This window comes from Bombyx mori, chromosome 15 (genome assembly GCF_030269925.1).
Source record: "Bombyx mori chromosome 15, ASM3026992v2".
Taxonomy (NCBI): domain Eukaryota; kingdom Metazoa; phylum Arthropoda; class Insecta; order Lepidoptera; family Bombycidae; genus Bombyx; species Bombyx mori.
This window is the reverse complement of record NC_085121.1, coordinates 2,831,407-2,845,341: the sequence shown is the minus strand read 5'-3', so window position 1 is coordinate 2,845,341 and position 13,935 is coordinate 2,831,407. Positions and strand designations below refer to the sequence as shown.

General features: G+C 36.7%; 1 protein-coding gene and 1 long non-coding RNA gene across 5 annotated transcripts in view; one reads left to right on the top strand and one right to left on the bottom strand.

The window, feature by feature from the left end:
- LOC110385623 (uncharacterized) overlaps positions 1 to 13,935 on the top strand; it is an 85,380-nt gene that overhangs the window by 26,860 nt on the left and 44,585 nt on the right. For 2 of the 3 annotated variants that reach the window (XR_002430864.3, XR_005245584.2), the window contains 2 exons: positions 1,474 to 1,539; positions 3,920 to 4,052. This is a non-coding gene — a long non-coding RNA (uncharacterized LOC110385623). Of the gene's footprint in view, positions 1 to 1,473; positions 1,540 to 3,919; positions 4,053 to 13,935 lie in introns of those variants that run through there. The other variant, XR_009974951.1, reaches the window with a different exon arrangement.
- LOC101741356 (uncharacterized) overlaps positions 4,531 to 13,935 on the bottom strand; it is a 138,480-nt gene continuing 129,075 nt past the window's right edge. For both annotated transcript variants that reach the window (XM_062672411.1, XM_021349555.3), the window contains exons 3-4: positions 8,808 to 8,918; positions 4,531 to 8,258 (exon numbers count right to left, since the gene is read on the bottom strand). In XM_062672411.1, coding sequence (XP_062528395.1) covers positions 7,193 to 8,258; positions 8,808 to 8,918 — 1,177 coding nt within the window. In that variant the 3' untranslated portion in view covers positions 4,531 to 7,192. The remainder of the gene's footprint in view (positions 8,259 to 8,807; positions 8,919 to 13,935) is intronic.

Sequence of the window (13,935 nt, the reverse complement as noted above, 5' to 3'; positions counted from 1 at the left end):
ATCAAGACCTATTCCACAAGCGTAATTTTTAAATAACAAATTAAAGTAATTCTACCGAAGGCTACAATCTGGCATTAGCTAAAAACAATTATCCAATCACTGAGCCCTTAAATTTAGATCGTTTTTTTCGGTTCAATAACGAAAAAACACATAGGCTCAACCACTTATCTTGTATAAACAAGGTTTTAAAAGTCCATTAGAGCGTTTCTTTCGCGCCCGAGACGATTTCCTCAATTGAATCAACATTTGTTTTCCTTCCATTGCCGCTCACAACAAAACGAATTTGTTATAAAACGGCGCGGTACAGAGGCTACCACAGAATTGTGTAGAACGCAGAATAGATACTATCTGAAATATTTAGAACCAATAAAGCATCGAGAATACTAACAACGGTCGCTGTGTCTCTGTTGCAGACAAAATACTCAGTACTCATTTTCTCATACATTGATTAGTTTATTTTCTTTCAATTTTTGAGCGTGTCGCCAATTAAAAGTCCCGTTTTTCCTCTGAATGTTAATAAAAAACATAAAATGGATTTAGGCTTTGTGGTGTTAATGATTATGATGAAACTTCACAATCATTGGACGAACACAATCGCATTTTTAGTAGGACCGCTTATGAGTCCGTGCGGGTAGGTACCACCACCCTGCCTATTTTACTGGTGGTAGGACCTCTTGTGAGTTCGTGCGGGTAGGTGCCTGTTTCTCCTGTGAAGCAGTAATGCGTTTCGGTTTGAAGGGTGGGACAGCCGTTGTAACTATACTGAGATCTCAGAACTTATATCTCAAGGTGGATGGCGCATTTACGTTGTGGATGTCTATGGGCTCCAGTAACCACTTAACACCAGGTGGGCTGAGAGCTTGCATCTAAGCTATAAATAAATAAAAACAGTAGCAGCTGTGCTCCTGGCATGATTTCAGGAGCGGCGGTGACCACTTAGCATAAGGTGGCTTGCTCGTCTGCCCTGACTGGAGATATGAACACTATCTATTGTAAAGAGTATTCAAAGTGCGATGTGACATCACTGCTAATATTATGTTTCGTTATGTTGTCTAGAAGACTTTGTTTTCGAAGATGACTCAGTGTATCAATTATCAATTTAAACCTTACAACGCGAACCGTTGATAGATCGATAGTCTATTAATGCGTATAAAGCGCAGAGCGTCGGAATACCCACTATTGCGCAGTTTTATTGTAATTGTGTTAGGTAATAATTGAATTAGGTATCAACCTACACGGACGTGTCTTAGCACGAACACATATAACGTTTTTAATAAGTTATAAATAAGCATTTAGAATTTTGTTGCTGTGAATTTAGCATTGATCTTTATATGTTTTTAAGTTAAAAAAAATTATAAGGTACTTTTTTTTTAAATTCCTTTACAATTTCTGCAAAATATCTGAGACTAAGTTCAGCACTAAAATTATAATAATAAATTACAATTTTTAAATTAACTTATACTTTCTGTCCAGGTTGCTCTATGACAACACCCAATCAGCCGAGACTGCCAATCAAGAAGAATTGTCACCGATAATAAGGTTTCTTGAAATTTTTTATTGAGTGCCTATTTGTATAAGAACCTTTAGGATTCTCGTCTTTTCATTAAATTCTGTGCAAAATTCATTACAAAATTTGACGAATTCACGTTATTGGCGTTTACAGAGTCCATGAATATCGTAACTTGAATAACGCCACTTCAATTATGTTCCAATAGCAATAGCACTGCTTCTGGTCCAGCGGGGTATTCCGGGACAGCAACAGCAAGGTCTGGGCGGTCTGACGGTCTAGAAAGCTCTGTCGGCGTGGCGTCCTTGTGTTGAGTTGCGCTCTGATTGAAGTGTTGACCACAGTAATCCCATACCTCACCCGGGTTCTCACCTTGGGGGATCGGACTCTTGGGGGCGAGAGTGCAGGGGTCGTTTAGTGGGTAGGGCTCTAAATTCCTTGGGCTCGCGGTTCGCTCTTGCAAACAAGTCTTAGGTAGGTAAGGGGCTGCGCTTGGTGCGGGGACTTCGTAGGAGGTTCGCAAAAAAAGACTTCAACTTATTTAGACATTTTTGCTATTTGACGACAGATGGCGTTACTCGTATCGTAATAACAATAATAAGAATGAAAATTTACTGTTGGTAGGGAATGAAACGTAAATGGCAACATCCCATCAATCTGTAACGAAGCAGACTGTGCAACAGCGATTGTACAATACAGTTCAGTACAATACAGAATATTTTTTTTTTTTTTTTTTTTTTTAATAAAAATGCCGTACCTCTAGCAAACAACAAAGCCAGAGATTCATGTTTACATTTTTTGTTTTGTTTTAAATCTCCCCTCATCTCCTTTTTTAACATCGCACCTCCCGCCATTGGAGCAGAGTTCATCCATATTATCTGGGACCGCTGCGTTCATCGACAGTGCGTTTCCAGAGGTATTTTTTGCAACGTACCATCCGGCTATTGAATGAGCTTCCCTCCACGGTGTCTCCCGAGCGCTATGACATGTCCTTCTTCAAACGAGGCTATTAAGCGGTCGGCAACGGCTTGGCTCTGCCCCTGGCGTTGCTGAAGTCCATGGGCGACGGTAACCACTCACCATCAGGTGGGCCGTATGCTCGTCTACCTACAATGGCAATAAAAAAAAAGTTCAACTTCAATCCTATTTTAACAAAATGAGAAGTGGCATACACGTGATGTCTACGGCCTTCAGTAACCATATATTACCAGACTAGCTGCAACAATAAGATTATTACGTCTAGAACATTAATCTTAATCCGTCTGGTTCACTATTAATCTACAAACTCAAAAGAATCAGTGACGACGCTCTCTCAAAACCTCAATTCCATTGTGTGATGAGCAAAAAAAATTATGAAATCAAAGACAATCTAATTCCCCGCGGCTACTTTAGACTTCCAAGATTAGTTTTCTGACATCGTATGGTAGGAATAAGAGCTCTTACAAACGATAACTTTATGGTTTCTTGTAAGATCCATTTAAATGAATGGATAAAAGTGTGAACTCAGAGCAACTTCTTTATTATATTATTTACTAGCGCCCCGGCCTCGCTTCGCTTCGGAAACTGTAATTTACTATTGATTTCTCCACTATTTAATGGATGTTATTATACATATAGACCTTCCTCTTCAATCACTCTAACTATTAAAAGCCGCATCAAAATCCGTTGCGTAGTTTTAAAGATTTAAGCATACATAGGGACAGAGAAAGCGACTTGATTTTATACTATGTAGTGATTCTTGTCCTTATCTTTATAACACTGCAACATACCTGCTGTATCCTTTATCTTTTCAGGATTTCTGCAAATAAATCGGTTTTTTGAAAGAGATCGCTTTTAGCTATCAGATCGCCTATTGTACAAATGTATCTGCTTGTTGACCGCTTTTTTAAAATGTTTATTGTGTTGTGCAATTAAGTATATTCTCTCTTTCTCTCACTCTCCCCATATCCCACATTATGTGACAGCATTGTCTCTTACCTAAGCTACCATGAAATTTAATTAAAATGTTTCGGTCATTCAAAAGCTCAGAATCATTTCGCAAGAAGCCACCACAAGCACACAACAGGGACATGCGCTCTTGCTTAGTTACCTTGAGCTATTCATTTTTTGTCATGCGTTATCGTCATTAAAAGCATCAGGAGTCCACAATCGTCTCGTTTTTGGCTCTTTTCGCTGCCCTGCATAAGTCATACTATCATTTCATTCAAATTTTGTTTCTATTATATTTTTTCGATTCGAACCTTTTCACAACTTAATTATTACGAAGCTGATTTAAAATAAAATATTTCAGTTTTAAAAATGATGATTAAAGTTTGACTTCTGACATTTACGTTTTGATGTGCCGACATAATCTCGGTATGTACCTATTACAATATTAGATGTATTTTTAAAATAAGTTGCTATAATTTTCAGGTCAGGCGTTATGCTATAAATTAATCCGGTTTCGGAGTTAAATCATGGAACCTTTTAGTGATAATAGTTATTTACTAGCGGACCAAATTGTTCTACAAAAACCATTCATTATTCATAATAAATTCTAACAAAAGACCCGTGTTTTTACTTAGTAATCACACGGAGAAAAGTTTAAATCGACTACTAAGGTTCTCAGCTAGTCGGGTTTTTTTTTGATGGGGAATATGAAAGCATCGCTCTCGTACCCGCCAAGTGAGGTTTTGTATAGTAGATGTGAATATTGACGATATAATCAAATTTTAGTATGCTCCATTGAATTACTTAAATATATTGACTGCATTTTTTGTTAGTTATTGAAAGAGATCAGTCAGTAATGAGTTTTTGATAAACACATCGAGCAGCTTCAAGAAGGCATTCCAGGAAATTGGATAAAGGGCTGGCTTCAGAGTCAGGAAGAATGTGGTAGAACGGATACACTATTCCTGACGTGGATCATCTCAATCAAATCCTTCGAACAATTGAATCGGGTTGAAACTGTTTTATTTGTTGTTGGCAACATTTTATCAACGTCATTACGAAGGGTTTCTATTGTTAAAAATAAAACCATGTAATTAGCGTTAAATATTTTAATATTCTTTTCAATAAAATATACGATCGTTTACTTTAGGATGTGAATTAAATATGTGATGATATGTTAAACATACAAAGATTTGTGTACAGAGAAATCTTTTATATTTAAATCGTTCGAGAAATTAATCAGGTGAACAGCATACGCTTAATAAACATGAGGACCGAATTGAGGACGTCATTTTAAATTCGGTTAGGAAGAACCAAGATCGATTTTTCTGTCAATTTTTTTAAATAATTTATTAAATTTTATCTCCTAAAATTACATACAATAGCATGTGAGCGTTGAGTTCCAGGTCGAAGGTTCATTAAAATAGTGGTACCCTTTAGACCACAGAGCAGACTATAGAGCACTACGCGGCAGATATAGGAGCGACAACGATTTGATCCCATTGTGTGGGGTTTTGCTTTAATCCCATTGTGGGGGGTTTTGCTTTAACGTATGCTATTAGGTTCATGTGTGTGAGAATGTAGTAGAAAATTAAAATTAAAATTTTACCCATTCGCATGAATAGGTAATCAATTGGCAATAAATAGGTATGGCTACATTCCAATACAGTAAAATCTCTTTATTCGCGATTCCTTCATTTGTGTTTTCACTAATCGTGGATTAAAAAAAGACACCCAATCCTTATGTTCGCGGTTAAAGATTTATTTATTTACGGATCTAATCGGTACACCGATTTAAACATAAGATTCCAATATGTAGGAATCCAACCGCATATCCTTTGTAAACGTGCTTTTCCATATTCACGGTTTCTTTATTCGCGGCATATTAACGGAATGTATATCCGGCGAATAAAAAGCTATTACGCTATAACATATTTGGTTTTACAGAACTTGGAACGTAGGTCGTTAAGTCCTTGAATGGCGGTAGACGAGAACTTGGGTATTACCCTGGCCTTGCTGATGTCCATGAACAACGGAGTCCACTCACCATATGGGCAACATGTTTGTCTGTGTCCACCAGCAGTAAAAACGTTTTTATTTGTTGAACTTATTTAATAGAAATTTTTACTTAATAACTTTTTTGTTTATATTTTTAATCTTTTCATATTTATTTTTATTTTAAACATGAAGATTTATTCTGTACACATTGAAATTCACAGATCAATGAGCTTTTTTTATAATATTTATTTTATTTGTTTTACTTTAATTATGACAACACTAAATTACAATTGGCACCAAGACACTACTAAATATGTATTAAAACTATTGAAGAAGATAATTGAAACATTTTCAATGTATGCCTTTTATTTAATCGCGTTTAGTCGCATTTCAAAAGAAAAAAATTGTGTTCATTCATTCGTATGAACTTTTCTGTGTCTACAGTTTGATTAAAATAAAACTATGAACTTGACTGAAAAAAAAATTTTTTTTCTTAAAACTTTTAAAATTCTTAATTTTAAATATCGACGCTTGAAAGGCAAACGTGACAAAGCGACAATAACTGCTCTGTACATAAATGATAGGCAATAACCATATTCGATGCGCAAAAAAATATATATTTCTAGGTCTCTTAAAATCATTTCAATCCTACAGCTACTAGCTAGATTCTACTACAGCTAGATTTGTTAAAATAGAATTTTTTTCAGGTATTTCAACTTTATATTAGTCTACTGTAAAGTTCACGCATTGTCGCTTAGTCACGTTTGCCTTTCAAGCGTCGATATGTTCAAGTCCTTGACAAAATATTTTTCAACTAAAAAAGTTTTTTTGAGTTGAGACAAAAAACAGTACAAAATCAAGACAAAATCACAGAATCTCAATTTAAATCCGGCTACGAACTCATACGCACAAATCGCACCTTTAAAATTATAGATACTCATTTTGAAATATTTGAATTTCGTCTTTAATTCAAAAATTGACCTAGAACTATCTTGTTCAGCGACTTTTAGTAATCAAATGACCATAAGTACCTTATAAAAGGACAAAGCAATCTATCGGTCTCTTTCACTCTGTCCCCTTCCTCTATGTTTTTTCGGGTTGAGAACTTTAATGGATGTTTTCCAAAAAACACATTTTTTGAGTTGGGTCTTTATAATTCTAAAGGTGCGAAATAACGTACATAAATATTATAATAAATTTATTATCGATTTGGATACAAAAGAAAAACATATAATATGCAAAATCAGTCAGACGCATAAATACAAATCCTATTTCTCCGCAGATACCGAATTTCTGTTCAAAAATAAGCGAAAGATTTTTAAAAATTCAAAGAATTGCGAATCAAAACTTTCCAATAATTGTTCTCAAAATTTCGTTCTACCTAGTTTTAATGTCTTCTCAAAATTGAATTTCTTTAAACTCCAATCCAATATTTGAATCATCTATGAGCCAAAAGATAAACCGCATAACAATTGACTAAGACACTTACAAAACCTATAATTTACAATAAGAAATTATTTACAATAGTTCAAGTATCAAGAATAAGAATTTCAATGAATCTGGCCTCGTTTTAAGTCAAGCCGGTACTACTTACAAGCCTAACATGAAACATTTATCTAAAATACTCTTGTGTAATCTACCTATTCATTAGTAAATTTTGTGACACAACAATACCACTTTGAAGAAAGCATCTGAAGAAGCGTTAAGTCAAATGTGTTTTGATTTCACACAGCTAATACAATAAAAGGAACTTTTGAATTAGGCATAGCTCTGAGCGTGCTCTAAAGGTACATTTGAAAGCTTGTTTCCCTTCTCGACCCAATTCTTTAATCTTCCGCGAAGCTCCTCCAGGCTCTTCGATTTGGCTTTGTTAATCCTCTTGTACTTGACGTCTTTTGGTTTCGTTACGTTTCTGTGGTTCGACATAACTCTGTTGTAGGTGACCACGTGGTTCGGCTTCGGTTCTGGGTCCTCGTCAGCGCTGTCAGCGTTCGAAGTTACTTCATCATCAGAATCGTTGGCGGGAGTCATCCTTTTTGGCACATAACTATACGACCAAATGTCCTTCTCTTTTTTGGTCTTGAGATCTTTGTCACCCTCGATGCTTTTAATTTCTCCGGTTAACACAACGCTCCTCATGCGAAAGTTGTCTCGCCTTTGAGCTAATAGGCTTGTATGTTTTTCTTCGTCGGTTTTGTTTGCTTCTTTAATTTCCTTCTCTGTGCTGCTCTGCGCGCTCAGGCCCTTCGTGGAATCGCCATCCATTTCTTCTTCCACGCTGTATACGGTTTCCAGAATTTCTGGTCTTCTTAAGAAGCCATTTGAACGGCGAACCACACTGTATTTCATGTTCGGATCTATGGCATCTGATATTGATCTAACTACAGTCACGCTGTCGGGGTTTGTGGATCTGAATCTTAAATGTGAAGTGTTGCTGTCGTAATCAGCGTCCTCCATAATGACAGCGGAATCGGAGTCGTTGAGTGAATCAAAGTCGCCAGTGATGTGCGTATCTTGCAGCATATCCCTGAAATCTGGAATGTTTTGCGACATGTCAATGCCGTTGTCCATTAATTTGACTTGAAGGCTCTCGATCACTTTCTGCTGCTTCATGATAATAGATTCTCGTAACGCAAGCATGGTGGTTATCTCTTTTTGCTTCCGAACGAGTCGTGATTCGAAGAGAAGCAGTTGGCTGGAGAGGCTCTTCAGTTGTTCGGCCTTTTCTCGCTGTAGTCGAGAAACGAGCTCTTCTTGGGTACGATGAGCACGGCGCCATGTCAGCAGCTGATGCGCCTGTGCCCTGTATTTCATTCGGAGATCCCTGTGAATTCAAATTAGGAACATATTTAATAATATTTTAAAAATAACAATTCAATTCCCTTTATTATACGTCAATATTTTATACACGGTCATCATCATTCTCCTGCCCTTCTCCCAGTCACCTGGGGTCGGCGCAACATGTTTTCTCCATCCATACTCCTCTATCATATACAATTTATTCGCTCACTCCCTTCTTACCCATATCGTCTTTCACGCAATCCATCCATTTCTTCTTAGGTCTACCTCTTCCTCTATATCCTTCCACATTCATAGTTAACATTCTCTTACCAACCTCATTCTTATTCCGTCTCATCACATGTCCATACCATCCCAAACGCGCACTTCTCAGCTTCTCTGTCACAGGTACCACTTTCAGACTTCCTCTAACATATTTATTCCGTATTCTATCCATTCTCGTTACTCCACACATCCATCGCAACATTCGCATCTCTGCTGCATGAAATCGCCTTTCAATATTTTATACACGGTATTGTTACAAATCCTATCTGACTTTTAAAAGCCATAAATTTTTTTGGGTGTATTTTTTAACCTTATTGTTCTCCTAGCTTCATCCAGGGTGTGGGCTTCAAGTGGGTCGGTGAGAGAAGCCGCCAGCGACACATCCGGCTCCGTTGGGCTATTCAGAGCCGACTCGCTTCGGCTGTGGACAAAATAACAAAAATTAACATACATAAAGCAAGGAGAAAGATAGGAATTTGAAATTGACTTTACCTCAAAAAATTACTACTATAGTTCGTTCAAATACAAATAATAATTGTTCTGTACAACCCCATTGAGTTGGTGTGGGCCCAAATACAAATTATATTGCTGCCAACAATACAACTTTTAAGATGACTGACGTGAAAAAAATATTTTATGACGCAATACGGTTAGTAGGTAGACGCTGATCAATGGAAGAAATGCTGCGACCACATCTTCCAAAAAGAAAATACCATGTGGTATTTAGTGGACGTCATGGAACTCGCTGCAGAAAATTCTATTATTATAAATACTAACGAGGATACTCGTACTAGTGATTAAAATATTAATGACTTAATGTAGATTTTTAACTTTTAAGTGTATTTTTTAAATTCATTCAACTTAATCATTTCAAATTTTGTTTGAATTTTAACACCACTTGAAACCCTATTAAATTGTTAACGGCGTAGTAATCGTAACCCGAATTTCAGGACACCTCTTGGGTTAAACTGACAACAGCCCCCTGATGATGTCTGTAAACGAATTGGTTCTCTATAAAGAAATATCGCTTTTCTGAAGTGTTTTTCTTTTTGGAGCTCCTCATAAAAACTTTAGCTTATTGAAAAAGTGTTTACTTTTTATGGTACGTTTAACTTTATACCTCGGGAGCTGGTGTTAAAAGAAATTGCGTTATGAAATGTTTTTTGAGGAAATATAGACTAAAGACGCCATCGCTTTTTGAGAGGCAATTTCTTTGTGTGGATAAGACTGAAGACGCCATCGCTTTTTGTGATGCAAATTTTTTGGTGTGGATTCCTTTGGATTCCTTATTCGGTTACATTTTAATTAAATATTATAGACACAGAAATTTCCAAAATTAAAACTACCTTACAGATTTAATCATGCGTTTGTATGCTTTAATTTCGGGCATAATGCGATATTTCTTTTACGACCCGTCTTCTATGTTTACGAGTTACGAAAATCCGAAGAAAAAATACTGAAATTTTCAATTTTGTTTAAGCATAGTTGAACGGTATTCGGAGCACAAACATTGCTATTGCTAACTGTCTCACAACTGAATAACTTGCTTCGGTTTACTGACTATTCAGCTCAGAGACACGCAGCAGCGGTAGGCAGGGGCTTGGCTATGCCCCTGGCATTGCTGACGTGCATGCCAACGGTTACTACTCACACCAGGCGGGCCGTACGCTTGTCGGCTGACAATCGTTACTGATGGTAGGACCTCTTGTGAGTCCGCACGGGTAGGTACCACCGCCCTGCCTATTTCTGCCGTGAAGCAGTAATGCGTTTCGGTTTGAAGGGTGGGGCAGCCGTTGTAACTATACTGAGATCTTAGAACTTATATCTCGAGGTGGGTGGCGCATTTACGTTGTAGATGTCTATGGGCTCCAGTAACCACATTAAAACCAGGTGGGCGGTGAGCTCGTCCACCCATCTAAGCAATAAAAAAAATCGTAATAAAAAAATTAATTTTCTCAGCTTTGAAATTGGATACTATTCGAATATATGTTAATGATAGTTTAGAAGGAATTGCGGGTACATCAAAATTGTTAGTTTCATTAAAGACGTCCACTTCTATTACTCTCAATTTCATGTTCTTATTCACTTAGCAAATAGACCGTAATGGCTTTAGATCCAGAGCTAAAGTTTTTCCAAATAAAACTGTTTGATGATTATGAACGGTAAGCTATGTGAAATTCTTATTGAATTTATAATTGTTATATATTGGAGTACTGATAAATTATCTTTTATAGACATATTATATTATATATACAGACACGAACAATCCTTTTGGAATTGTGACTACGGCAATAACGGCATATGGGATTAGTATTTCTTTCCCCTCACTAATCGCTGTTATTCTCAAGGGCTATTCCAGATACTCACTGACAGCTCACTCACTGATACTCACAGACGGTGAGCTCACGTGCACAACCTGAGAAAATTTGCTACTGGCCTTTGTAAAAACAGTTCTTCACTGAATCTACTAGCGTATCTGAATCGAGGCCGACTGAAATGATCCGGCGAGAAACTCAGTGGGTAAATTATCATGGGCCATCAATTAGCACAAGTTAGGCCAGGGCGCTTCGGCAATCCCTATAATAATATTAATATAATTCAAATATAAACAAATCCCTGTTTAATCTCATCTATCATAACAATTCGTCTAAGAAAATAATTTGCGTGTACAATAAGATAATATCTACCTCAAATATTGGTAAATTAATCGGTATGAATGAAGGAGCCAACAAAGCGACGCGTTAAATTACAAGAAATATTTCTTACGGGACAAATTAGAGGAGAAACGAACAAAACTTTTTTTTATCCTCTATGTACGGAGAATTGTTAGATTTATTATTATTTATATTTTACGTTCATTACATAGATAATATTATTATAATACTGTATATACATACTATGTAGTATGATACTGTCCAAATGCGTAATTGTAATGTCATTTCTCCAATTCTTGCAAAAAATGCATTTACACGTGTATTTTCTGTCTTTCTATTAAAGTCTCGACCATTAGATTATAATACTTTTTTTTTTTAAATTGGATTTTCTTTGAATTTTCCTCGTCTTCTTTGTCTCCACCTTATCCCACTAGGTGGGGTCGGTACAGAGAATTTTTCTATTCAATTCTCTTTTATCAGCCGTCATCTCAACACTCATAATATAATATATATAGTTAATATAGTTAGATAGATAATATAGTTCTTATGGAATGTGGATCTCCATGATGACCTGGAGCTTGACTCAGTTAGTAAGTATCTATCTACAGTCGGCATCATTGCGCCACTTTGAGAAGGCGGCACGACATGAAAGCCCGCTTGTCGTGGCCTTCGGGAATTACATACCCGATCCTGTAGACCGAATGGTAAACAGTCGACGTCGCCCAAAACATGTGATTACGGATCCTCCCGACCCATTAACGGTGCTTTTAGGTACCACAAGCACCGGTCACCCTCCACGTCGAACCCGTCGCTTGCGACGAAGGGCTCGACGAGCGAATTAACCCATAGACACAGCCCACTGAGTTTCTCGCCGGATCTTCTCAGTGGGGCGCGTTTCCGATCCGGTGGTAGATTCTGCGAAACTGTTCTTGCTAGGATCAGTGTTAGCCACACTCCGGTTCGAGCCCCGTGAGCTCATCTACATGTTAGGGCGAAGCTGAAATAGCCTCTCAAGGCTATCAGCATAGATAGGGGGAAAAAAACAACACTCTTCTACATTCGTCAAGTCATTAACACACTCCATCTATGTCTTCTTCGGTCGTCTTCTTCCCCTCTACCTTGCACTACCATGTCCATACATCTCCTAGTCACATGCATCTTCTCTATACGCATCACATGTCCAATCGTCCGCTCTTTAATTTGTCAATTTTCGATGTCATTTAACCCGTAAGATTCCGTCCGAACGAACAAGATTATATAATAATATGACCTCCCGTTTATAATTTTGCGGCAGTCTAGACAGTTACCCCTTTGTATGTCGAAGGTCACACGATTTCGAAGGGTTTTTTGTTACTATGATATTATATTTTTCTTTCATCTCTTTGAGTTATGGGATTTTACTCTTTATTATTATCTGCCGGTAAAATTCTTCGGAATACTTCTACTTCTTTTTCGACAGCTTTATCCGGGATCTATATCTTAAAATAGAGAAGCTAAAAAGACTTTAGTTTTTTTTTTTTTTTATTGCTTATATGGGTGGACGAGCTCACAGCCCACCTGGTGTTAAGTGGTTACTGGAGCCCATAGATATCCACAACGTAAATGCGCCACCCATCTTGAGATATAAGTTCTAAGATCTCAAGTATAGTCACAACGGCTGCCCCACCCTTCAAACCGAAACGCATTACTGCTTCACGGGCTGACAAGAGGTCTTACCACCAGTATTGAAAGTATTCAACCGTTATGATAACAAAATCACATTCATAATATCCAATAATCATAATTAAAACAATAGGTTTAGAAGCAACGAAATCTAGTCGCCTTCGTGGGTTTATTTAAACGTATTAGGATGCCATACAAATGAGAAGATGTTAGCGCGTATGATTTTCATATTAATCTGCTTTATTATGTATTGGCACGTCAAAAACAAATATTAGACGAATTATAATAAGTGGGAACAAATCACGCACGGCCGTCTGGTACCAAAAGCTGATAAACATACTTATATACGTTTAAATATATACATATATGTATAGTAGGAGTGGGTAATATCGGTTTTGCCGCGTATCGAATCGTATCTATATATCGAGGATCAATATCGGATATTGAATCTATATATTTTCTGAATCTATATATTGATGGATGCTAGTAGATTTTCTCGATTCATGATATTTGAGATTTGAAACGATACGCTGATATAATATCGTAGTAGATATAGATTTAAGTCAACGTTATACGGTTGGTTTTCTGATATCAATTTATAATATGATTTTAAAGTAATAAAAAGAACATGAAAATAAAAATATCAAAAAAACTTTCCTTCATGCTTTTATCAGGCTTAGGACTGGCTACATTATTTTCAGTTTTTAGTATTTTGTATCTTAATTTAAAATTACAAAATATACCAAAAGAGTGTAGATTTCAAAAGTTTAATACAAACACAAGAAATAAACTCAATTATTTGGATTCAACTAAAAATAGAAAAATGTGTACTTTAAAAATCAAACACAAAAAACTTTTAAGTATTTATAAACACTTGTCCAAAAATTGTAGTTCAAGGTCAAAGCGCGTGAAATTACATTCAACGATGCAAATAGGCTATACTGCATTCAAGTTAGGGTCGAAAATTGAAACTTCTTTCCTAAATTGTATCCTGCTGATACGCTAAGAATAATCTACAGACATATGGACTTAAATATAAGGTTTACAATTGTATGGATAATGCCTGTTTCTGTTTCATTCATCACATGATATCCCTATCGTGCGCTCACTCACTCTGGCCGA